The sequence below is a fragment of the Felis catus genome, chromosome B2 (assembly GCF_018350175.1).
Source record: "Felis catus isolate Fca126 chromosome B2, F.catus_Fca126_mat1.0, whole genome shotgun sequence".
Lineage (NCBI taxonomy): Eukaryota > Metazoa > Chordata > Mammalia > Carnivora > Felidae > Felis > Felis catus.
Genome location: NC_058372.1, coordinates 120183955 through 120207710, shown reverse-complemented (window position 1 = coordinate 120207710; position 23756 = coordinate 120183955). Strand labels below are relative to the sequence as shown.

The 23756-nt window shown below is 38.3% G+C and overlaps 1 protein-coding gene across 20 annotated transcripts in view; it reads right to left on the bottom strand.

Annotated features, from left to right (window-relative positions):
• EYA4 (EYA transcriptional coactivator and phosphatase 4) overlaps positions 1-23756 on the bottom strand; it is a 315525-nt gene that overhangs the window by 31125 nt on the left and 260644 nt on the right. For 13 of the 20 annotated variants that reach the window (XM_006932029.5, XM_045058071.1, XM_045058063.1 and 10 more), the window contains 7 exons: positions 23139-23205; positions 21734-21876; positions 21448-21591; positions 18571-18650; positions 14486-14669; positions 6239-6375; positions 4788-4871 (listed from right to left, as the gene is read on the bottom strand). In XM_006932029.5, the coding sequence (XP_006932091.1) occupies positions 4788-4871; positions 6239-6375; positions 14486-14669; positions 18571-18650; positions 21448-21591; positions 21734-21876; positions 23139-23205 (839 nt within the window). Of the gene's footprint in view, positions 1-4787; positions 4872-6238; positions 6376-14485; positions 14670-18570; positions 18651-21447; positions 21592-21733; positions 21877-23138; positions 23206-23756 lie in introns of those variants that run through there. The other 7 variants (XM_045058072.1, XM_045058065.1, XM_045058064.1 and 4 more) reach the window with 3 other exon arrangements.

Below are 23756 nucleotides of genomic sequence, written 5' to 3'. Positions count from 1 at the left end.
TTTGGCCATCAGCCTGCCTATCCACAAAGACTATCAATTAACATGTTTCAGATCTCATTTTTGCAAGAAAAAAGTTGGGGAAATACTCTATTCTAGTGGTTCTTAAAGCATGGTTCATCAGCTTCAGTGGATGTTTATTCCAAATGCAAAATCTTGGGCCGCCCCCCTCCCCCAGACCTACAGAATCAGAAATTCTGGGCGTGGGACGCAGCCATCTGTGCTTAACAAGTCCTGTGGGTTTATGGTGACTCACACACACGTTTGAGAAACACTGTTCCAGTCTAAGTCCCTACCACTTCTTACTTACTGCTCAGAAGCCTGCTCTCCACACAGCAGCCAGTTCTAAACCATCATGTGCCCACTCAGCCCAAAACCCTCCAACACGCTGCACCTGGAATAAATCCCCAGTGCCTTGCAGGAGATGACACGGCCCCCTGCTCACCACTCTGTTCTTACCCTGGGTCAGTCCCTTCCCGGTTTACAACCTTCCAGCCACACTTGTTCATATTCCTGGAACAGAGGAAGACTCTTCCTGTGGCAGGGCCCTCCTGTGCCCTCTGCTTGGAATGCTCCTCCCTGTTCTCCCCTTCCCCCGACATCTGCATAACTAGCTCCTTCTTGAAATTCAGGTCTCAGCATCCTCCAGGGTCAGCCCCTCCTCCCCCAGGCCACTCTCTACATGACCCAGGTTCATTGTCTTCACAGCAGTTAGCACTATCTGCAATGATTTTGTTTGCTTGTTAAGCTCCCTGAGAGCAGGATGGGGGTCTTCCTTGCAGTAAGTAAATATTTGTTAGATGAATACAGTCCCTCTTGTCCCCATTTCCACTTGTGGTGTGTGGTGAGGTTGAAGCTCCCCAAAGCCCTCTTGGTCCCCTCTGAATGACCCCTGAGCTGTGTGTGGTCTCCAGCTTCAAAAGATGGGTCTGACCTAATATCCCTTATTTAGCTATTTCTCGATATGCCAAGATATTATTGTCTCCCTGGCCAACAGACCATGCCAATTTCCTCTGATGTTAAGAAAAATGTCAACGATCAAATGCCTTTTAGAAAAATATAAATAATAATTCAATAAATAAGGTCGTCTAAGTTGTTTTGCATGAAATTCAGGAAGGGTGTTCTCATTTTGATGAGAAAAAATAGAGCCTTAAACAAATTTTTCTTTTAATTTCCTTAAATTGTCCTGAGTAAAACATTATTCGACACGGTCAGTTCCAACAGGCTCCCCTCCTGTGACAGGAGTGTAAAAATGCAAGGACTTAGCTATAAGACGGACCAGGTTTCCAGTAGATGCAACAGCATTTACCATTTCGTGCCCTCGGTCAAGTTTCCCGACCCCTCATAGTCCTGGGTTTCTGCATCCATCCAACCTGGATCACAAGGAGTTCCAGCAGAGTCTTCCAGAGAATTAAGTGGGATAACAATTGTGAAAGCGATCAATCAAAATTTTTTTGAGTGTTAATTCATGCCAATTGTTCTGCTAAGTCCTTTAAACATGTCTTCTCTTTAATTCTTATTCACGACAGGCAGTACGTTTCCCATTTTACAGAAATTGAGGCTGAGGGATTAAGTAATTTGCCTGAGATCAGAGAGCTACAAGCATCAGCACTGGGTTTTCAAAGTCAAGTTTATCTAACTCGAAGGTTCTGGTCCTTAACCATTATCCCTACTGCTTGTGAAATGCCAAATACAGGCTCCATCTACCACACGGTAGGTATTTTACAGATGGAAGGTTATCTTCCCTCAACTTTCAATAGTGCCCTGATTCTTTTCCCATTCTGTGCTGCCATGAGGTACTGATATCTGTCTGCCACAATCCATTTCGCTGAACGTTTCTTAGGTTTTGCTTCTTTTTTAAGCAATTAATTTTTTTAATGTTTATGTATTTTTGAGAGAGAGGGAGAGAGCGAGCAAGCAAGAGCAGGGGAAGGGCAGAGAGAGAGGGAGACACAGAATGTGAAGCAGGCTCCAGGCTCTGAACCGTCAGCACGGAGCCCAATGCGGGGCTCAAACCCACCAACCACAAGTTCATGACCTGAGCCGAAGTCAGGCACTTAACCGACTGAGCCCCCCAGGCGCCCCGCTTAGGTTTTACTCATGGATGAAAAAGTATCCCAATCATCTGAGGGAAGATAACTCAAATTATTTCAGCTTGAGGAGAACTCACATAACTACCTACACAGAACCTCACTAATTGTCCTCACTCTTTTTAGTATATGTCACATATTGCATCCAAGGCAGACGGATTGTGTATGCTTGTGTGATGTGCTGTAGCAGAAACGAGATGGGCTATGGAGTCAAATAGTCCTGGGTCATCTCTGCCACTGACTGGCTGTGTGACTTTGCACATATTTTATTCCCTGAGTATGCTTCCCCCTCTAGAGACGGGGAGAACCACCTCTCTCTTGCAACTGTTGTGACACTTAATGCCTGGCACACTGGGGGCACTAAATAACATTAGTTGCCCTCCTCCCCTCACTTTGCCCCGCACCTTCTGTGAGCTCTGCTATTTAAAACAGAGAGGGAGGCAAACCATAAGAAGCCCTAAATACAGAGAACAAACTGAGAGTTGATGGGGATGGGGAACACGGGTGACGGGTATTAAAGAGGGCACTTGTTGGAATGAGCACTGGGTGTTATATGTACATGACGAATCACTGGGTTCTACTCCTGAAGTCAAGACTAAACTGTATGTTAAGTAACTTGAGAATTAAAAAAAAAAAAAAAGAAAGGAAAGGAAAAGAAAATGTCTCTATTCCGTATTCCAACAAAGCTTTTTGACAGTATTTTAGGATAACGAAGCTTGTGCGTGAAGTGAGCCCTGCATGTCCGGGTGGGCGTCCAGGGGAGCGACACGGTTATTTCAACGATGCACCAGTGCTGAGGGAAGCATGGGCATTTTGCTGTTAAAACTGCTCTCAGAACCAGTCTGAAAGGCAGTTCGTTATTAGATTTTTTTTTTTTTTTGTGGCTCTCCACCCCTCTCTGCCTCATTACCGGTGCCCCTTCTTATCCCAAAGGGAAGTCCATATTCAGTTCTGGGATGGGTGACTATATATATATAGTCACATTTTGACCAGGCTGCTTATTTATCACCTGGGGTTCAACTGATCTTACTAGTATTTTAAAGGTCAAAACCACCACAAAAAGGATGAAGATTTGAACTGGGAAAACACTTTAAAAATCTCAAGGTCATTCCAAAAGATGAGTTCCACCACTGATCTGACACAATGGAAGCAACATGGATATCTGGGTAAAGCCTCTAATGGTGACTATTTCGAAGGGAACTTTATTTGGATTCGTATGTTCAAGTTAGATTATTTTAAACATTGATGTAACATGAAACTTGGCCATATAAAAATATTGCAATCAGTTCAGCGGGATTTACCATGTATTCCTCAGAAGCCAAAACTATTCCAGAAGAAATGCTTTAGATTATTATCTGGAAACTTTATTTAGACTGTATACTCTACCGGTAATAGAATTTTGAGTGTGCACCCCCAATTTATATACAGCTAATTTACTCATATACCTATTCTTTAATTGATAACAATATGCACGTATTTACAAAGTATGTGCATTATGAAACATATAACAATACAATTTGCAAGACAAAAATGTGTGTGTGCGTGTGTGTGTATACACACTATTTTCTTTCCTTATTTCAAGGAAGCATCTTGTGTATATCTCGCATATATGCATACATTCTGCTCTGGAGACCACTGTTTTTAATGAGGATGACTGTCATAAAGGGGCTAAGACCTCTTTTTCTATATGGCTGGTAAGCAAAACTGTTCCCTTACATAGCTGTTTGGTCATATATATTACCTACACTAAAAGTCACATACAACGTAGATTCATCAAGAGTGTGGTAGTTGTATATTTCAAGTAGGAAACACTTGAGCGCAATTTCATCATTACTAGGCAAGGCTTAACAAACTTGCTAAAAATTGTGTGTTGGGCTGACGTGAGACCCTAAGAAATAATGTAACACTATAAAGGCACAGGGAAGGCATTTCTGTAAGTAGAATATGTTAAAAGAACCAAAGTTAGATAACTTTGAATATGGTAATTGACTCTGGTCAGAATATGAATCCCATAGAGTCAGAGACTCACCTAGCAATGGCCTGAACCATTGTGTTTCCAGCTGACAAGCACCCTGGAGGTACACTGATCTTTGTCACGGCACCTACACAGCGAACACCAACGCGGTCCTAAGAAGCTAGCCAACCAACCGTGAAAAGCATGGCAGGAAAGAAGGAAGGGGAATCTGTCTCTGAATGTGTGTGTGTGTGTGTGTGTGTGTGTGTGTGTGTGTGGATGTTATTTGCTGTTCATATGCTTATTCAAAGTTACAAAAAATACTGGTGTTCCTAAATCCAAAGGATCTCTCAGACAAGAGATTACTTCCTTACTTCAACTGACATTCTATAGCAACATTTAGTTCTGAAAGTTTCCTTATTAGAGAGTAACATATGATTTTGTAATATTGAAAGCCCATTTTAATTTACAAAATCATTTTTCTAAGATGATTATGTCAGAGTAATGAGCTTGCTCTTGATGTAGAAAACCCAAAGGCATCTTAACGAAAGAAAACAAATTCAATTTCGAATTACTTTTGTAAAATTCGCCAGTTCTCATCAAAGAACAATGAGCCACTGGAAATCAATTAAGAGCAGATTTGACAGCCTGAAACAAAAACTTAAATGTATTTAAGTTGTGCTAGATTTTTGAACAAGATAAAATTCTAACCGAGTGTCTTGGGGTAAAATTTCTTGATCCCTTACCTTGCCATACTTCTGAGCATAAGACCCTGTGAGCAGTGAGTGGAAAACGATGATGGTTTCGTCCAAGTCCCAGACAAATACACGCTGAAGAAAAAAATAAATATCAAACGATTATCAAATTCTAAGGAAACAGAAATTTCTACAAATTGAACACATCTGACTTTGTTGTTGTTGGATATAATCTCAATACCATTTCAGAAAAAGCTGTGCTACTCCATTAATTTTTTTTCCAAATTTGCCAGGCATCCCCCCTATAAAACCAGAGGGGTAAGAGTGACACAAGTAATCATAAGCTTAAAAGTCAGATGTCCTAATTTGAATGAATGTTTCCAAATACTTACTTGCAGTGAACGCCCAAAAAGTTAATCTTTCACCTGGTGGATTCATGAGATTTTTCAATTCATGCAAAGAACTAAATTTTTTAAAGTATTTCAAAAAGTCAGTGAGTGATCCCTAAGCAGAAATTGTGAAGTATAGACCTTCGGGTCAGATTAGGCTGTCCGATGGGTTGTTTAGTGTGCACAGGGTTTAGAAAGATTTCAAATTATTGATCAGCATTTCAAATTCAGGAGGTTTCACACAAACTTCAGGGCTCTAGCGGCAGTGGAGAAACTGGAAGATACGATAATGCTAACTGACATTTCACATGGCAGTGATGGGCAGGTCCCCTTAGACTGGGCCAATGTTCCCTAAGCTCCACAGTCTGCTGGCTCCCTGGCCCAGTTCACTCATTTATATCACCTGCTGGGTTCCTGAAGGCCTGGAATGTGCTATTGTCACTCAGCTGAAGGAAATGATTGAAGAGGCACAATGACTATTATTTTATTTTACCAAATCTGGAAATATAGGTTTTTTTCTTAACTGAAGGTTGCGGTTGGGTAAGAAGTAACATAATATGGTTAAGAATAATTTCTCCTGATGTTTTATAATAAAAATCAACCTGCTCAGTATAGGTATATCTCAAAAGAGCTCTCAACCAGAAAAAGATGACACATGGAGACTTTTACAGATATAAAAATGTTAACATGTATCAAATGATTGTTCTTTTCCTATTTTCAGAAGACGACTTTTCCTTTCCATACAGATTAATTTTACCTTTTTAAATTTTATCAACCCATATACACATCTTTTGTTACCTTAATACTACGAAATAGAGTCTCTCTCAGAAAATCATCCTACAAACAATGGCTTTATGTTTTAAATTTCCATTTAGGCCAGTTAGAATCAAAAGATGTAATTATCTCAGGCCTAGAATTTGTAAAGTATTATCTTTTTTAAGTTGTTAGTGTTATTAATTTTGCCATTACAATGGATGAACTCTCAAACTTGGGGTCCACTCATTTCATATCTTTTTTTTTAAGTTTGAAACCTTATGGAACTATAAGGTGTAGAATATGTCACTCAGTAAAATAAAACATCATATTCCACTCTTTGAGGGTAAGTTGGCATACCTCTAGGTCACTGTCAGGAGGTGGGGAGGGATTATTTTTCCGGCCTCTTCCTCGGGACTTTGACCCAGAACTCCTGCAAGTTCTCTCATCGAGGTCTTTGATAGGTGTGGAGGGGCTCTGCACAGTATCAAACTCTCCTAGGAATAACAGGATTTGCATCAACAACAGCACTTCATTTTTAGATCATGTATGAGTCCTTGTTATTAATTATCTTAACAAATCCATATACGTCAGAGAAAGCTCCTCATGACAAAGAAAATTTATAACCCAAATAGACAAAATCGTGATTCTGTTAAAAATGTTCCAGGTCACGCAAATCCCCTGTAGTTTCAGTCTATGTGATCTATTAAACATGAATGTGTTTTATATTCTGTATGTCCTCACCTTCCCTGTCTCTACCCTTACCCACATATTTATCTACATTTATATCTATTCTCACCTCCTTATGTCAGAGCTCAAAGGAGGAGATGTCTTCTTCTGGATCAATCCCATTTCCCCACCTGCAAATTTGACTCCCAACTGAATCATGCTCCATTAGTTAAACCCTCTCTTATCTTCCTTCCAATGTCTTGCTTTTCTGTGGGCCACAGACAAGTTTAAAATCCTTCCCATGACCTTGCCTTTCTACCTAGAAGGTATCTGCTTGTTATCTTCTCTTTTTAAACTGGTACTCCTTAAAAGAATAGTGCATAACAGTGCTGTCCAAAAGCAATAGAATGTGAGCCACAAATAGAACCACATATATCATTTAAAATTTTCCAGAAGCCACTGTAAAAAATGTAAAGAAACATGTAGAATTAATTTTGTTCACATATATTAACTGACCCAATATAACCACAATGGGATCATTTCAGCATGTAACCAATATAAACAATTATCAATGACATGTTTTACATAATCCCCTCTTCATACAAGGTCTCCGAACTCCTGTGGGTATTTTACACTTACAGCAGACCTCAGCCTGTACTGGCCACACGCAAGTGCTCAACAGCCACATGTAGCCGATGGTGACAGTAATGGACAGCACATTTGTCGCCACTTCCTGACACTGGATTTGTCATAATCAGTTCACCAAAATTCTGATAAAACTACTCTGGCTCAGAGTCCCCGCGAACCACCCAAGTAACAAATGCAATAGGTCCTTATCTTCTTAGATTCCTGTGCTGTGTTTGATCCTCTTAAACACCACCTCCATAGTGCCATTATTTGGCAGCTGATACCTTGCAGCTTCCCAGTTCTGGAAGCTCTATCTGCAGTCCTTCTCTGTTTAGGAGGCATGGACTCCTTTTCCTCCTTCCATTCCTCGTATGTTGGTATTTAAGAGTTCCAAACTTCGGTCACTCTCCTCCTCATTCCACACCATCTGGGCGACCTAACCCTTTCATAGGTTAATCACCCTCGCTGTGATGACCCACACACAAATCTATAGCTCCAGTGAGGCCACATCCTACAGTGGTTTCAGACTGCACCTAACTGACTTCTCCATGTCCCACAGGGACCTCAAAGACTGACATGTCTAAAGTTGGTGATAGGGTGTCTTATCAGGAAGGAGCACTGAGCAGTGGCAAATCTACGGGAGGAGGTTAAGATAGACTGAGGCAACAGTGAGGTGCCATAAAACGTCACAAGTCACAAGAGTCAGACTTACTCTATGACTCGGAGCATTTCACTCAATCTCTGAGTCCCAGTTTCCTTGTATATGAAAGCATGGGCAATCATAGCTACTTTGTAAATTATGGTGGTGAAAATGATATATATTTAATTTGATTTAAATCATACGCATAAAGCAAACATTTCTAGGATGGTCTGATGGCAAGCTACAATAAATTTAAATGATAACATTTTTAAATATAAAGAAGTTATGACAATTATGCTTCATCATAAAATTAAAGAAAAAATAATTATGAAGACAGCCAACAACTTTCTGATCGAAATAACCAAATATGAACAAACTGGATGAACATTTAGGTAGTTTTTTTCTGAAATGTTCCAAATAAATAGTGATTTTTACATTGCTAACCTCTAATTATTTTTAATGGTTATAACATTTTCTTTGGAAAACATTGTGCATGTCAGGACAGCATCAAAGAAAAAACAAACAAACATGTCCGTGTTTCAAATATTATTTGCTCTTAAAACACTGTTAGCATATTTCATATCATGGGTCTCTGCTATTGACCGTTGAGAATAGACAGTGTAATACAAAGTTCTTTAGTTTCTGGTTGAATATCACCCTACCTCTAGTAAATCGTGTTTGAGCTTACTTGCACAGGTATTAAATGAGGCTTTAGGTATTTAAACACATGCCAACTTAAAAAAAATATATATCACACAATTTTTTTTTCTATTTTTAGTTATTTTTTTTTTAGCCAGAATTTTCTTATGGTTACTATGCTCTGCAAGTCAAATGTTCTTGTTTGGATAAAATACTGATTCAAATTAAGCCTCATTTATTAAGTAAGCTTATGACAATTTTTGGATCGCATCCTATAAAAACTTGTCTTTCTACTCATTACAGACCAATTTTCAGCTGTTAACTATCATGAAGCAGCTTTGTTCTTACAAAAATACAAAAGCTGAAAGGTAAAAAAAAAACTTGCAAAATTCCAAAGCCATTGTGCTCAGTTACGGGTGACTGATTGTTGTGTGGATCCATAAAGGAGGAGTTTGGCAGGAACCAGTCAGCTATTAAATGAATGAGGAGCCAGCTGCTAAAGGGCAGGAGGAAGAAAGGAAAAGACTGGTCACAGGAAGTGTCCAGGTTTCAATAAAAGTAGGAGCCCTTAAAAGGGCTCTAAGAATTTGGACAAAATATGGACAGAAGTGTTTCGATGAGAGTGCAGGCATATCCTTTTAAGAAAACTATGACGAGTAGCTCCACATTCATGGAACATTTGGTATGTGCCACAGACTGCCTTCTTCCTTAAAAAGTTCACTGAAATATGTGTTTGGCTCTACTCACTGCTCATTATGCTGCCCGACTCTTCCATTTTACAACCTGGAATGGTTGTTTGCTTTTTCCTTCATGTGGCTAGAACTTCATTATATATGTAGACGGCGCTTTGGTTACTTGTTAATCAACATTAGGCTATTTGAAGTTTTAGGCAGTTACAAATAAAGCTGTTAGAAACATTTCTGTTCACATCTTGTGGACATAAGCCCCCATTCCCCTAGGGTATATGCTCAGAAGTGGGACTGCTGGGTCAGGGGGAAGTCAGGTATTCATCTTCAGTAGACACCAACCACCTTTTTACCAATGTGGTTCTACAAATTCTCTCTGACTAGCAGTGAGATTCCCAGTTATTCCACATCCTTGCCAATACTTGGTATTGCTAGCCTTTTTTATATTAGCTATTGTGAGGGTATGTTGGTATCTCACTGTAGTTTCAATTTGCATCTTCTTGATGAATAATGATGCAAAAACACTTTTCTTTCCCCATTTGGGAACTTCTTTTTTATGAGGAAACTGTTTAAATCTTTTGTCCATTTAAAAACTTGGGTCATCTTTTTCTTATTGATTTGTCAGAGCTCTTTATTGTGAAACATTCTTTACACACACCCCCCATATGTATATATACATATATATATATATTCTTTACATGTGTGTACACATATATGCATATGTGTGTGTATAGACAGGTGTGTGTATAAATATGTGTATATGTGTGTGAACACACACACACACACACACACAGAAATATATATATATCTGATTTAAATCTCACTTTGAGCCAATGAATTGGGTCCTTCATTACTCTCTTTTAACAATGGGAAAACGGGAAGGTTGTGAGATTTTAAATTAACTTATCAAGATGAAATAGCTTATATGTGGAATGCCGGTATAATTTCAGAATCCTTACTTTAACCACTAGGCTACCCTTCCTCCACCAAACAGCAACAGATCCTCCAAAGAGGTCAAATTTATCTATCTATCAAAAGAATACATAGACTTTATACAATTTCTGGGAGAGTGAGGGCCAATGAATTCTTTGAAAGACCTTCATAGCAAAATTGGAGGTCTTTCAGGGTGTGTGTGTGGAATCTGGGTTCCCACAGATAACCACCCAGGTAGAACTGTACGAGCCTCTATATCTTTTGAAGGCGCTATCCTTTCTTCTGATAAAGGGTAAAACCAGGAACTTGAGCTCCACTGGTCATTAAACATTTGTTGACACTTTTTTTTTTTTCTAAGAGAAAGCTGTTAATTCCAGTGTCTCTGCCAAATTTCACTCAGGTAATTGCACTAGGGAACTTTAGTGCTGCAGGTAGGGAAAAGGCGAATTGTCAGAGAAGTTAAATGTGGTCAGTCCTTTCTATCTAAATCCTCTTATTAGCTTCCATTAAATAAATGAGCACTTTACTTTCCTTCCTGTCCTTGTGTGAAATGCCACGAAGCTATGGAAATTCTACCGAGTTCTGCCTAAGAAACTGGCTTCTTTTCAAAGAGTGAAGTGATCTTACTATATCTTTTACTTCTCTGAAGCAATTGTAAAGTTTAATTAGCTAATGTATTGCAATGTTTGCCAAGGTCTCAGAGTAAAGGATGATACTATTACAAATTACTAATTATATTTAATTTTATAGATGGTAGTTTCTTTAAATAGACTGTCAAACTGCCTAATAAGGTAAAGTCAATAACTGAATGCTATTTGCAGTTTCCAAATAACATTAGTCGTTACCAATTGCCGTAGGCTTTTTCTTGGGCCAATGCTATGTGTGATGAACAATTATTCTTTAATCAGTACAGAAATGAATAAACGCACCTTCCAAGTTTTAGATATTTAGATCCAACCTAATTCCATTTAAGTTTATCCCTAAACCACAACAACCAGCCGTCTTTTATAGAACATCAAGCATGTTTCTATTTTAAAAATTAGAGAAGTCAACAGCACATGATTTATGAAAAAATGTGGATGTAATTGTTAGGGCTCTGTTTTAACTCCAAAACGCAGCACTGGTTAACGGGAAATACTTTTCATACCCTCGAACTAAGTACCCCAAATTTCATCAATAACGAATCCCACAGTTATCAACTTGTTTGCTTTTTGGATGCATGCCAGATCTGAAAAGGCAAAAATCAAACTTAAAACTACCTTGTCTGAAGGTCTGGGATCACAGACTCCCCTAAAAATCCAGACATGTATATTCTTTTAATTTCGGTTAAAAGAAGAATATAATTAAAGTAAAAATGATTTCTTCTTTAAATATAACAGCAAGTCTGATAAGATCTGAAAATTATGTCGAACTATATTTGTTGGCATTAGCAATCAATGGAAACCTGAAGAAATTGCACCCTGATAGTGAATATGAGAAAGTTACATGTAGATGTGTCATACCAAAGTCACACATTGAGAACACCTACATGCTTGCATTTAGTATTTAACTATAAATAAAATAGCTATTCTGAATATTTATTACTTTTTAGTTAATGGAAAGTATCCATCTGTGTCTATCCTACAGAGAAAACTCTTGTGATAATACTGAAATTAGAGCTAAATCAACCTTTTACTCAAAGTGTTATCCAGTGTATATGTATTTAAAAACACCATGGTTTTCACTCATGGTGGTTCTATTGTAGTAACACAGTCTGCCCGGTCCTGTCTATCATTCAGTCTCCAGGATCTTGATCATCAATTACTTCTGTGATTTTCTTTTTGAACACAGTCATCCTACCCTGTTCTCCCCTCACACTTACTATTGAGAAAAACCTTTCCCACTGTGATAAGATACCTCCTTATCTAAAGTATCTTCACTGTCTGTGAAGCAAGTATTCTGAAATCGCTCATTCTTTAAATTAAGGTCATATTCTTGATGAAATGCAAGGACTGACTCAAAGAGGATAAGGACAGATTTAGATCATGGGTTTTAGGCTGAAATGACGTTCAAGTGAGTCAGGCACGGAGGCATAAAATTTAAGGGCTTTGAGAATGAATGTTTCCTTCAATTTTGTACCTCCGGTTTTCCTAGCTTTACCTTAGTCCTGGCCCTGCACAGGATATAACTACTCAGAGAGGCTGAGGCTAGATGAAAAGCCTCAACGGGAGCCTTAAGGGGACAAGGACCAGAAATTCAAAGGGGCTGTGTGGTCACAGGAGAAAGGATCTAAAGCGAAGATAAGAAAAAAGAAACTGAAATATAGAGGCACCAAAGACAAAGTTTAGTATACATACTAGACCATATTCCCTCAGATCCACAGTTAGATCAGAGACACTATTTTGAACAGAGAGCAAAAAAGAAAGGATGTCACCATTTCATCAATTCACGATATAAGCATATGTTGGCTGTTCCTTAAAGTGTCAGCTTTATTTGAACTTCTTGTTCAAATTAGTTTTCTTGTTAATATTCCCTTGTCTGACACTCATACAATATTAATTATCTGCTTGATATTTGTCTTGTTTATCAAATGGAAGTTAAAGGAATGCAGAGAGCTCATTCCTTTAACAGTAATTGAAACATCAACAGTAATTGGTTCCTAATAGGCACTCAATAAGTAATTGTTAAATGGCCTTAAGTCTTCTTGGAATCACTGGTCCAATTAGAAAGAATTTATAGTGTTGTGTCCATGTTTCCCTATATTCTTTCCCTTCCAACACTGGATGAAAAATAAATAGAGATGAGCCTGAATCCTGCAAATAACTGAAGTCAGAAAAAAAAAAAAAAAGCTTGGACACACTAATGGTGTTTATAAAAGTTCTTAACTTCATTTTCCTTATTGAATCTTGACAGTTCTTTATATATTCTGGATATAAGTCCTTTAGCAGATGTGTTTTCCAAGTACTTTCTCCAAATCTGTGGCTTGTCTTTTTATTCTTGGACAGTGTCTTTCAAAGAGCAGAAATTCTTGATTTTATGAAGGCTAGTTTCTTTTCTTTTAGAGATTGTGTTTTTAATGTACCTATAAAATCTTTATGTGACCCAAAGCCACAAAAATTTCTTCCATGTTATCTTATAGAAGGTTTATAGTTTTAGGTGTTTTTTTTTTTAATGTTTGTTTATTTTGAAAGACAGTGTGTGACCAGGGGAGAGAGACAGAGGGAAAGAAAGAATCCTAAGCAGGCTCCACACCGTCAGCAGGGCTCCATCTCATGAACCATGAGATCATGACCTGAGCCCAAATCAAGAGTCAGACGCTTAAACCCCTGCGCCACCCAGGCGCCCCTACAGTTTTAGTTTTTATATGTATTGCATGTATGTGGCATGAGTTACGAGTCATGATTCTGTTTTGGGGTTTGCTTTTTGTCCTTGCTGTTATTGTTGTTGCTATCTTTGCATATGGGTGTCCAATTGTTCCAGCACCATTTTTTGAAAAATAAACAAAATCCTTTATTTTCCAAATGCCTTTTGCACTTTCGTCAAAAATCCATTTTCTAGTGTATGTACATGGGTCCATTTCTACAATCTCTATTCTATTCCATTGTTCTGTGTATCTATCCTTTTGTCACTACCACACATTTCTGATAACTGTACTTTCTAATGAGTCTTGAAATCAGGGACTGTCAATCCCCAAACTTTGTTCCTACTTTTCAAAATGATTTCAGCTACTCTAGTTCCTTTGCCTTTCCTTGTAATTTTAGAATCATCTTGATGATTTCTCCAAAAAGTCATGCTGGAATTCTGGATAGGATTACAATGAATCTTTATTAAATTTGCTTTTAACCTTAAATACTTGAGTTGCACCAGCAAATTCAAGTCTGGTAGCACTGCAGATCAGCTTCAGACAACAGAAAATACAGTGGATTTTAAGTAAGTGCTAATCAGACAAAGATATTAAACTACCTACTAATATCCTACAAATCCTAGGAATGTAGGAAATGTTCACTGGCTAGAGCTACTGATGACTCACCGAGATGAAGGAGTGACACAGTCTCTCAAGCTTAAGGGAAATATGATCAGTTATACCCCAAGAAGATAATATTACAGCTTTTCCAAGTTGTCAAGATCTTTCAAAAGAAAGAATATCAGGCAAAAGGTTCACTGGCCTTTTTGTATCCATATCCATAACACACACACACACACACACACACACACACACACACACACACAAAGTCATTTGAAATTAAAATCTCTTAGCCATCCACATCTAAAAGAAGCGTTTTCTGAAATGCCAGAAGAAAAGCCTCATCTTATATAGTTGTACTGGCACAGATTAAACATCAGTATAACTATATCAGAACTTTCAGCCTTGCTTTTGAAAAATGTTCTTTTTCTCCGTATTATTAGACGCAGCAAAACATAAAAGTATTTCACCTGGATGAAGATCTGTACCTGGTTGGCTAGTCAGTCCCGGAAGAGATTCCTGCAACTGATAGGTTGAGGTCGAAGATGATGTGCCATCAGCTGTGTTATTTGATGTCATATATGCTCCATACGTTGATGCTGAGTAATACTGTGCATACTGGTTTTGGCCAAAGGCTGTGTAGGATGGATAATCCTGAAATAACAATTGAGACATGTGTGCACTCGAAAGAGAAATTACTCCTGGCATGCTCGAAAGCAAAGCAATCACTATGGCAACTGGAAGATTAGCGTTTGGCTCCGTTTGTTTCAGAGTCCACGGTTTTGAGGGGGGATTCTAGCGAGTGCACATAGTTGTGAATGACCCTGCTGGTTTTGCGAACCAGGTCCCGCACATAATTCTCCATCTTCCTAAAGGTTGCATATTGCTTCACTTATCTGTAAGTACTTATCCAAGGATGTACATCATAAGGTCTTATGTACTGGAAGAGGAGAGAAGGAAATGGAATGAATTCATATTCACAGCATTAGTTCTTACACATCTTTTAATATCACCAGTAAGGAGACAATATGACTGGCCTTCTCAGCTTCCATAGGGACCTCAATGTGCATTACTGTGATTTCTGTTACCCTTCTAGGTTACTCTTGATCATTATGCATGAAATAAAGAGTAAATAAAAGCAAATGGATATTAGAGTTTTTTACCCAGCCCTTTAAAGGCTATGGCATCTAAGATCTTGACTTAAAAGTCTGAAGTGAGGTTTTCAAATATTTAGTTCGCTTTGTTTGTTACAGGGAAAAGAGAATTGAATCAACTCCTCTGACCTGCTTTTTCTTTAAAAATCCTAAGAACCTTAAAGTGATCTAAATAATCCTTCAAAATCCTTTTTACATATTAAGGTAACACATAAAAATTTGTTGCACTATTGGTGTTTAATGTATCTGGCATGTTTTAGCCCAAATTGTTATCAGTGATGACAAATCCTTGGTCAGGATTAAGATTTCGTGGTACACGTTCCTAAGGGAACAAAGTCCACATTTGATATGGTTTCCCCCCGCAAAGAAGAAATTCTTCATATAAAGTAAATACGTGTATAAGCAAATATGTGTATTATCAAAAAGGATTAAGTATAGTTGACCCTAGAACAACAAGAGTTTCAATTGTGCGTGTCCACTTACACACGGATTTTTTTTTTCGATAAATAAAATACAGTACTACAAATGTATTTTTTCTTCCTTCTGATTTTCTAAATAACATTTTCTTTTTTCCTAGCTTATTTATTGTAAGAATACAATATATAATACATATAACATATAAAGTATGTGTTAATCGACTGTTTATGTTATCAGCAAGACTTCTTGTCAACAGTGGGCTAAATTTTAGTTAAGTTTTGGAGGAGTCCAAAGTTATATGTGGAGTTTTGACTGTGTCAGGGGTTGGTGCCCCAAACCCCCCATGAACCATGTTGTCTGGTCCAACTCTAATATGGCAAAACACTTAAAATCTATTTGTTCATTTCAGGACCTGATGTTCCCTCATTGCCACCTGTAAACCAAGGGAAAAAAACCTCTCAGCAATACTTCGACAACATAATTTCTCAGAGTAAAACGTGTAGCTAGTACTTACTTTGTGTCAGGCACTGTTCTAAGACTCTAAGTCGATTTACTCATTTATTCCTCACAACCACCTATGTGGTATTTTTACCCCATTTTACACTGAAGGGGACGAAGGCACAGAGTGGCTATGTGACCTGCTCAAAGTCAGACAGCTAGCAAGTTTCAGAACTGGAAATGGAACCCAGAGAGGCTGAGGCCAACATCTGCGTGCTGAAGCTCCCTCTAAGGCTGCGAAATGCCCATACGGGCAGAAGAAATTACAGGAAAGGTCCAGACTACTAGCTTCTTGTGCCTAAAACGTCTTTTTATACTCAAATGTATTTCAAAGATCTTCCCATCTCTTCATTTCCTCTACTGTCACCCTAGTCCAAGTGACCGTCACTTCCTGTTGGAACCAAGGGACTGTTTTTCTAATTTGTCTCATTTTTAGGTTTGGCTTTCTCCAAAGTGCTGGAAGCCAGAGTAGTCTTTTCAAAACATAAACTTTATGATGCTATTCTCCTGCTCAAAATCCTTTAATAGCTTCCCATTGGGCTTGGAATAAAATTGAAATCCCTTACTGTAAACTACAGAGCCCTACACATACAGGGAGGGCCCTGCCTATCTTCACAAGTAAGTTTCCCCATCTGCCCTCATGCACAGACTAAACCCTACCCTTCTTTGAATTCTCTAGCACACTAAGGATTTCACCTCTCAGGAGTCTGGTGCCTACCACTTCCCATGCCCAAACATTCTGGCCCTCCACCAAATTCTTAGAAGCACTGGCCTGAATGTTGCTTCTACAGGTACGTCTTCCGCAAAATCCTCCCTACTCGATATTAGATTCCTATTAATATTTTTTAATAGGACCCTGTTCTGTCTCCTCGCGCTTTTCAATTCTACATTATGTGTTTATTGGTTTATTGTTTGCTTCTCTCAGTAATTAAGAAGCTCCAGGAGGCATGAATCAGGTCCTATCCACTCCTGTCCCCTCTTACATGTCCCCAGCATATAGACCAGTTCCTAATACCTAATAACTACTCAGTAAGTATTAACTAAAATAATAGACTGGTATTCCAACCATGGTCCAAAATACAGGTTATGTTATGCTGGAGCCACTGGATTTAAATTTTTTCAGATAGTACTGGATCTATTTTATAACATGAATCTGTCTTCTCCTTTATGGATCTTTTTTAAATCCTCCCAAGCGGAACACAGAAGTCTTTCTTTCATGCATATATTTCTATTAGTATATTCGTTATATCCTACCCTCTCTGTTCATATTATTTTCATATCTGTTTCTTTAGAATTGTTTCCCTCCAGACAGCAGAGAACAAGGACATTACTTTTGAAGCTTCAATGCCTAGTCAAAAGTCTAAAGTATATAAATGTTAAAAAAAAGTTTAAAGTCTAAAGTATAGTAAGTGTTCAATAAACGTTTGCTATATCAATAAATAAGTAAAATGAGCTACCTGGATTCTGAATATTTTTAAACATAAAATAGGTATACTGGCTTTGATGTTTCATGTTTTAAGAAACCATTTTCCTAACTAATGCCAAATTAAACAGTTTAATTCTATCAAAAATACTATTTTTCCACACTGTTTAATAATCATGATTTCTGTTTTGCCTTTTGTTACATTAATAAAAATTAAAAGAAGGCAATTAATAGAATTCCTTCAGTAAATCCAAAGAGCCCACCTGTGCAATAAGTTAGATTTTAGAATACATAAAAAGCCCAACAATTACGTTAGAGTAAAATAGTGTATTGCCTACCAAGGAAATCAACTACCCTTGTATCTCAACTACTCTGAGCATGACTGAGAACAAAGGAATAAAGACACAAGATTCTCAAGTGTCATTACAGTCACTCCTCAGAAACATTCATTCTTCTTCCACACATAATTCTAACAAACTAGATTTCAAAACTCACAAAATACTAAAAAAAAAAAAAACATAATTAGGAGGGGGACTAAGGACTGCAAGAGGCAAGCACAGTGACAAAAGCAAAAAAATGACAGCTGTCAGGAAAGTAGGAATCAAACGTTTATTAAAATGAATCAGAACTAAAAGAAAAAAAAATCCAAGAGGCATTTTGTTTAATAACAAAGATTTTGGATTAAAAATGCCACAACTTAATTACTGGTTGTAATTCAACCTCTTCATTAATATTCACAATAACTGGAGAAAATAAAATTATGTTTGGTACAGCTTAAGATAATAGGAAAATATGCAATAAATTTTGCAATTCTATGCCAAATGGTTAAAAAAAATCACTGTTTAAAGGTTTAAAGGGCAAACTTTTAGCAACCAGAAAACCTAAAATACCCAGATTAATACAGATCCCAAGAATTCTAGATATCTAATTTTTACTACTTGAAATGCCATCTTTAAACACAGAAACCTTTTTCTAGGAGAACATGCACTTATATGACAACCTACAACTATTCGTTGGAAATGTGAAAGATATAAAAAGTCGAAATACAGAAAAGCTACGATACCTGTTGTGAACCACTAAAGTTCGTTGAATTGGAAACTGAGTTATTTGCATAAATAGTCGATGATGGGGCAAAACTAGAACCTAGAAAGAAAGAACAGATTGCATTTAAAAAGTATTTCTTTGCAAAATAATAAAAACCTTTCACTTTGCAGAATCCAATGAGAGAAATCTATTTTAAGTTTTGTTAAGGCAACGAAATGTGCAATGTGAAGTTGAAAGATTTATAAGGAAAAATGTGCTTAGTTCTATCCTTCTTGTGACAACAGTTAAAGTCTTTGGTACAGATGTCTGCTGGGCTGAACAGGAGCATGTGGGAACAGTCTTAAGGACAGCAGCTAAAGACATTTAAAGGTTAAATATCTAGAAGAGCAGAGGTTCTCAAAGAATAAAATATTACGCAGAGTAGTTCTAGGAAACTACTGGAACTTTCAAATGGTCATACCAACTGCATACGCACAAAAAACCATTCGAGTTAAACATCTGGATAGGGTTAGCTTAGGAAATAAACACAGAACCCACTGAGAATTAATGCTTAAAGCAACCTGTCTTTTCTTTCTTCCTATGTCCTTTCCTTAGAACCAAGAAAGATGTGAACTAGGGCTTAGACTCAAGGCAGAGCTGCTCATGCTGCAATTACCTAAGGTTTGGAAGCCCCCTAAAATTTTACTACAAGGGGTGCCTAGGTGGCTCAGTCGGCTGAGCATCCGACTTTGGCTCAGGTCATGATCTCATGGTTCATGAGTTCAAGCCCCATATCGGGCTCTGTGCTGACAGCTCAGAGCCTGGAGCCTGCTTGGGATTCTGTGTCTCCCTCTCTCCCTCTCTGTTCCTCCCCTGCTCATGTTCTGTCTCTCTCTGTCTCAAAAATAAATAAACATTAAAAATTTTTTCAAAAAAAAATTAAAAGTTTACTACAAGGTTAGAAGCTTAATTATATATTTTTTCAAATTAGAGAAAAGCAAGTGTAATATCAATTTAAAGATTATTTTTTAAAAAATATGTTCTATGGAAGGGTGCCCGGGTGGCTCAGTCGGTTAAGCCTCTGACTTCAGCTTGGGTCATGATCTCACGGATTTTGAGTTTGAGCCCCACGTAGGGCTCTGTGCTATCGGAGCAAAACCCCCTTTGGATCCTCTGCCCCCCTCTTTCTCTGCCCTGACCTGCTCTTGCATGTCTGTCTCTCAGAAATAAACATTAAAAAAAAATCATGTTCTATGGAATGTACCTGTGAAGAAGTAAGATTAAAGACTACTGACACAGCTGATTGTTTTCTTAATTATTTTTTAATACCTATTTATTTATTTTGAGAGGGAGGGAAGGAGAGAGAGAGAGAGGGAGAATAAATCCCAAGCAGGCTCTGCACCTGACAGAGCCCAATGCGGGGCTCAATGTCACGAACCGTTAAGATCATGACCTGAGGGGCGCCTGGGTGGCTCAGTCGGTTAAGCGTCCGACTTCAGCTCAGGTCACGATCTCGTGGTCTGTGAGTTCAAGCCCTGCGTCGGGCTCTGGGCTGATGGCTCAGAGCCTGGAGCCTGCTTCCGATTCTGTGTCTCCCTCTCTCTCTGCCCCTTCCCTGTTCATGCTCTGTCTCTCTCTGTCTCAAAAATAAATAAACATTAAAAAAAATTAAAAAAAAAAAAAGATCATGACCTGAGCCAAAATCGAGTTGAACCCTTAAATGACTGAGCCATCAAGGCACCCCTGATTATTTGTTTTATCATCGTAATTATGATATTATGTAATTACCACAAACTGACCTGGCCTAGAATACCTAATATGAAAGCATTTTAGGGGGTAAACGAGAATGTACTCATGGTCACTTTAATACTGCTAACTGAAGCTGAGTGGCTCACTGTGGCTTTCGACTGTGTGTAACTATATTTCTACCTACATTCTAGGTAAAAAGAGATCTGCCACTTGAGCTAGAAAGGTCTAAGTAATTAATTTCATTGTAGCCGATGAACTGAAATTTCAATAGTAGTTGACTAAAATATGTTCTTGTAGCCCCAAATGTATCACTAACACTATGGACAAAATGATGGAAACAAGCTTTTAATGTCTTCCTATGCCACTAAAATTCTTTCTGCACCTACTATGTACTGATCAAACATAGGGGCAAAATTAAATACTTGTCTACGGAGGATTGTTTTCGGGGGGAGGTGCAAATTATATAAATATTCCTATGAAGAAATATAGTGTTAATCAAAAGGTATGTAGGAAGGAATAAAATCCGCAATCATTCAATGGTACATAGGACTTAGGAAAGCGCTAACCCAATTTTAAAGATAATCGAACAGCATTATGTACGTAAAGAGTACTGTCATGAATCTGTGAATCTCACTTAAGTAGATGCCAAATGTGTGACTGGCATGAGTTGGAGGATACTCTGCTTGGGCCTAGTTTTATGCAATTTAAATTAAGTATTTAAATTTGGCATGGGGCACGTTGCTTGATGTATATTCAATTACTGTCATTGCGTTTTTTCCTTTGTATTTGTCTTTCCTGATGTGAACAGCAGTGCCAATTAAAACCATTTTCATGGGGGCGCCTGGGTGGCTCAGTCGGTTAAGCGTCCAACTTCGGCTCAGGTCATGAGCTCGCAGTTTGTGAGTTCAAGCCCCGCGTCAGGCTCTGTGCTGACTGCTCAGAGCCTGGAGCCTGCTTCGGATTCTGTGTCTCCCTCTCTCTCTCTCTCTCTCTCTGACCCTCCCCCGTTCATGCTCTGTCTCTGTCTCAAAAATAAATAAACGTCCAAAAAAAAAAAAAAAGAAAAGAAAAACACCATTTTCCTGGATGCATCTTCTTAGTCTGAAGTCAAGGAGTCTCGGTCAAGGAATTCATCCTCATATAACATGTTTCCTGTGTGGCTACTCACCTGGCATCTGGTAAGAATAAGGCGTCTGGCCTGGCTGGGGGGTAGAAAACCCCGGACTGTAACTGAGGCACCCACTCTGTAACGGGGACTGAGTCTGTGAAAGTCCACTCTCTGTCTTGATCCCTGGCAACATCACGCCCAGATCTGTTTGGGAAATGCATGTGCAAAGCATTTCATTAGTCAGATGACCCTACTTCTGAGTTGTAGCTTACATCAGAATATATAACCACTGGCCAGCAGGATTGCCCGCTCATAACCAAAGGAAAAGAGAGGAGATGTGAAATACCGTAAGTGGGCAGGCTGTAGGGCTGTCCTGTCTGTGAGTAGGCTGTGTAGACGGCTGGCTGCTGCATTCCCGAATACTGAGTCTGGCCTGCATAGGCAGTCATTGTTTGAGCTGCTGGTGTAGAAAGAATGTGTGGATAGGGCCTAAATATCAGAAAAATAGCATTACTGTGGCAACAAAGACTGCACATTAATTCAGACAGCTTAGATTCAGCGAAACCTTACAATAGCCAGGAGGTAATGCCCTTCTTTATCCGCAATACAATTGTAACAACAAGGAAGGGACAAGAAAGAGTCTGAATGCCAGGAGCCCAGGCTCTGCGACAAATCGGTCTAATGACTGTGGACAAATAGTTTCAACTCCCTAAAGACCTGCACCTCACCTACGAAATGAGAAATTGGGATCAGATATTATATCTAAAGTGTCTTCCGGGTCTGTAATTCTTATTTACATCTGAAATCGTACTCCAGTGAATGTGCAGACAAGGGAAGTGGAGTACAGGCAAGTGAATATGCTCCTGAGTATACTTCTACTCAGTAGGAGTGAACTAATGTTATGCAGTGGATACAAGAGTCATCAAAAGCCCTACCAAGAACTCTCTACCCAGAACTGGAAATCTTAAAAAAAAGAAAAAAAAAAATGAAGAAGGAAAGAAAGGAAAAAGGGAGACAGCTGCTTCCTGAAAAGAAATGGAATGCCACTCCCTTTATCATGCCAATTTTACAGAATGCTCCCAAATGGATAGCCAAACACCAGCCTCTGTTTAAGGTTATTTTCTATAGCTGCAACAGAAAATAACATTTAAATGTGTGGGAGTCATGGGTCCAATCTCTTCACATATCTGGCTGATTGTAACGGAGTTCAGATATACATTTAACATTGCTCAATGTGACATGTCTACCGTTGTCTTCCATAAGCTGACTACTTTTGTTATAAAAACAATAGAGCATGTTATTCAAAAATACGGTGTTTGGAACTTGAAATCCCGTGAAAACGATGTAATGATCGAACAAATTATGGAGTGCTAATGTCTGAATAAAGTGTAATCTTGTTAGAGTTTCCTGAAGCTACTCGGCATTTTTTGCATGTTCATTAAGAAATCAGTGTTTTCTAGTTTGAGCTTGATGCCTTTCCTCATGGTATATAAATAACCAGAATTAAGGAAAATTGTCCGGAAGAACATGAGTAGATCTCTATTTCTAGATTTGTATCGGATATTTATCTATAGGTCTAATCCAGCCAACTAGTCTATCCAAGTTTCTATCTATTCAGCTATCCATAACACATTTATGTAGATGGACATAAATGTATCCCAATTTCAACTTATGTTGTGTGAATATAGATGAATAAAGTTAACCCTGGAAAATTCTTCTAGCAAATCTGAAAGAATCTATTGACCACTTACTTGGAAGGATATAGCTGTGGGGAGTATTGATGCGCTGATCTGGGGCTGTAGCCACTACTAGTTATTACTGTAAGACACAAAAACCAGTGCAAAAAAAGTTGCTTCATAAATACGTTTCACTAGGATGAAAAAACCAATTTGAAGACATTACTGTGCTAAAGCGATGTTTCTTAAAATTCACACACTTTCTAAACGGAAAAATTTCATTTTCTAAACAGAGACAGATGCCTAAACATCTTATTCTAATTGAACGGTTTCAAGTTTGTTGTAAGAGAATGAAATTAATTCTTGTCACAAACCCTTTCTCTCTGTCACTCTTCTGCTCTCTCACATCGGCAGCATCCTCTTTTGTATTAATACGTGTGAATAATTATCTTTGGTTACAGGTACTCAAGTTCTCACGATGTAAAAGTCCATTTTTAACGTTTACAAACTTTATGTTTTAAATTCCAAATATACGACAGCAACGTACTGCTCTTCCTCCACATTTGTTCTACTAAAATTTTAAGAAAAACGTGAAGTCCCAAGCTGCATTTCGAAATTGTAAAACACTATCATTTTCTATTTCCTCTCCTTGTACCAATCGCAGGAGTAGTGAGAAATGCCGAGTCCGAGATT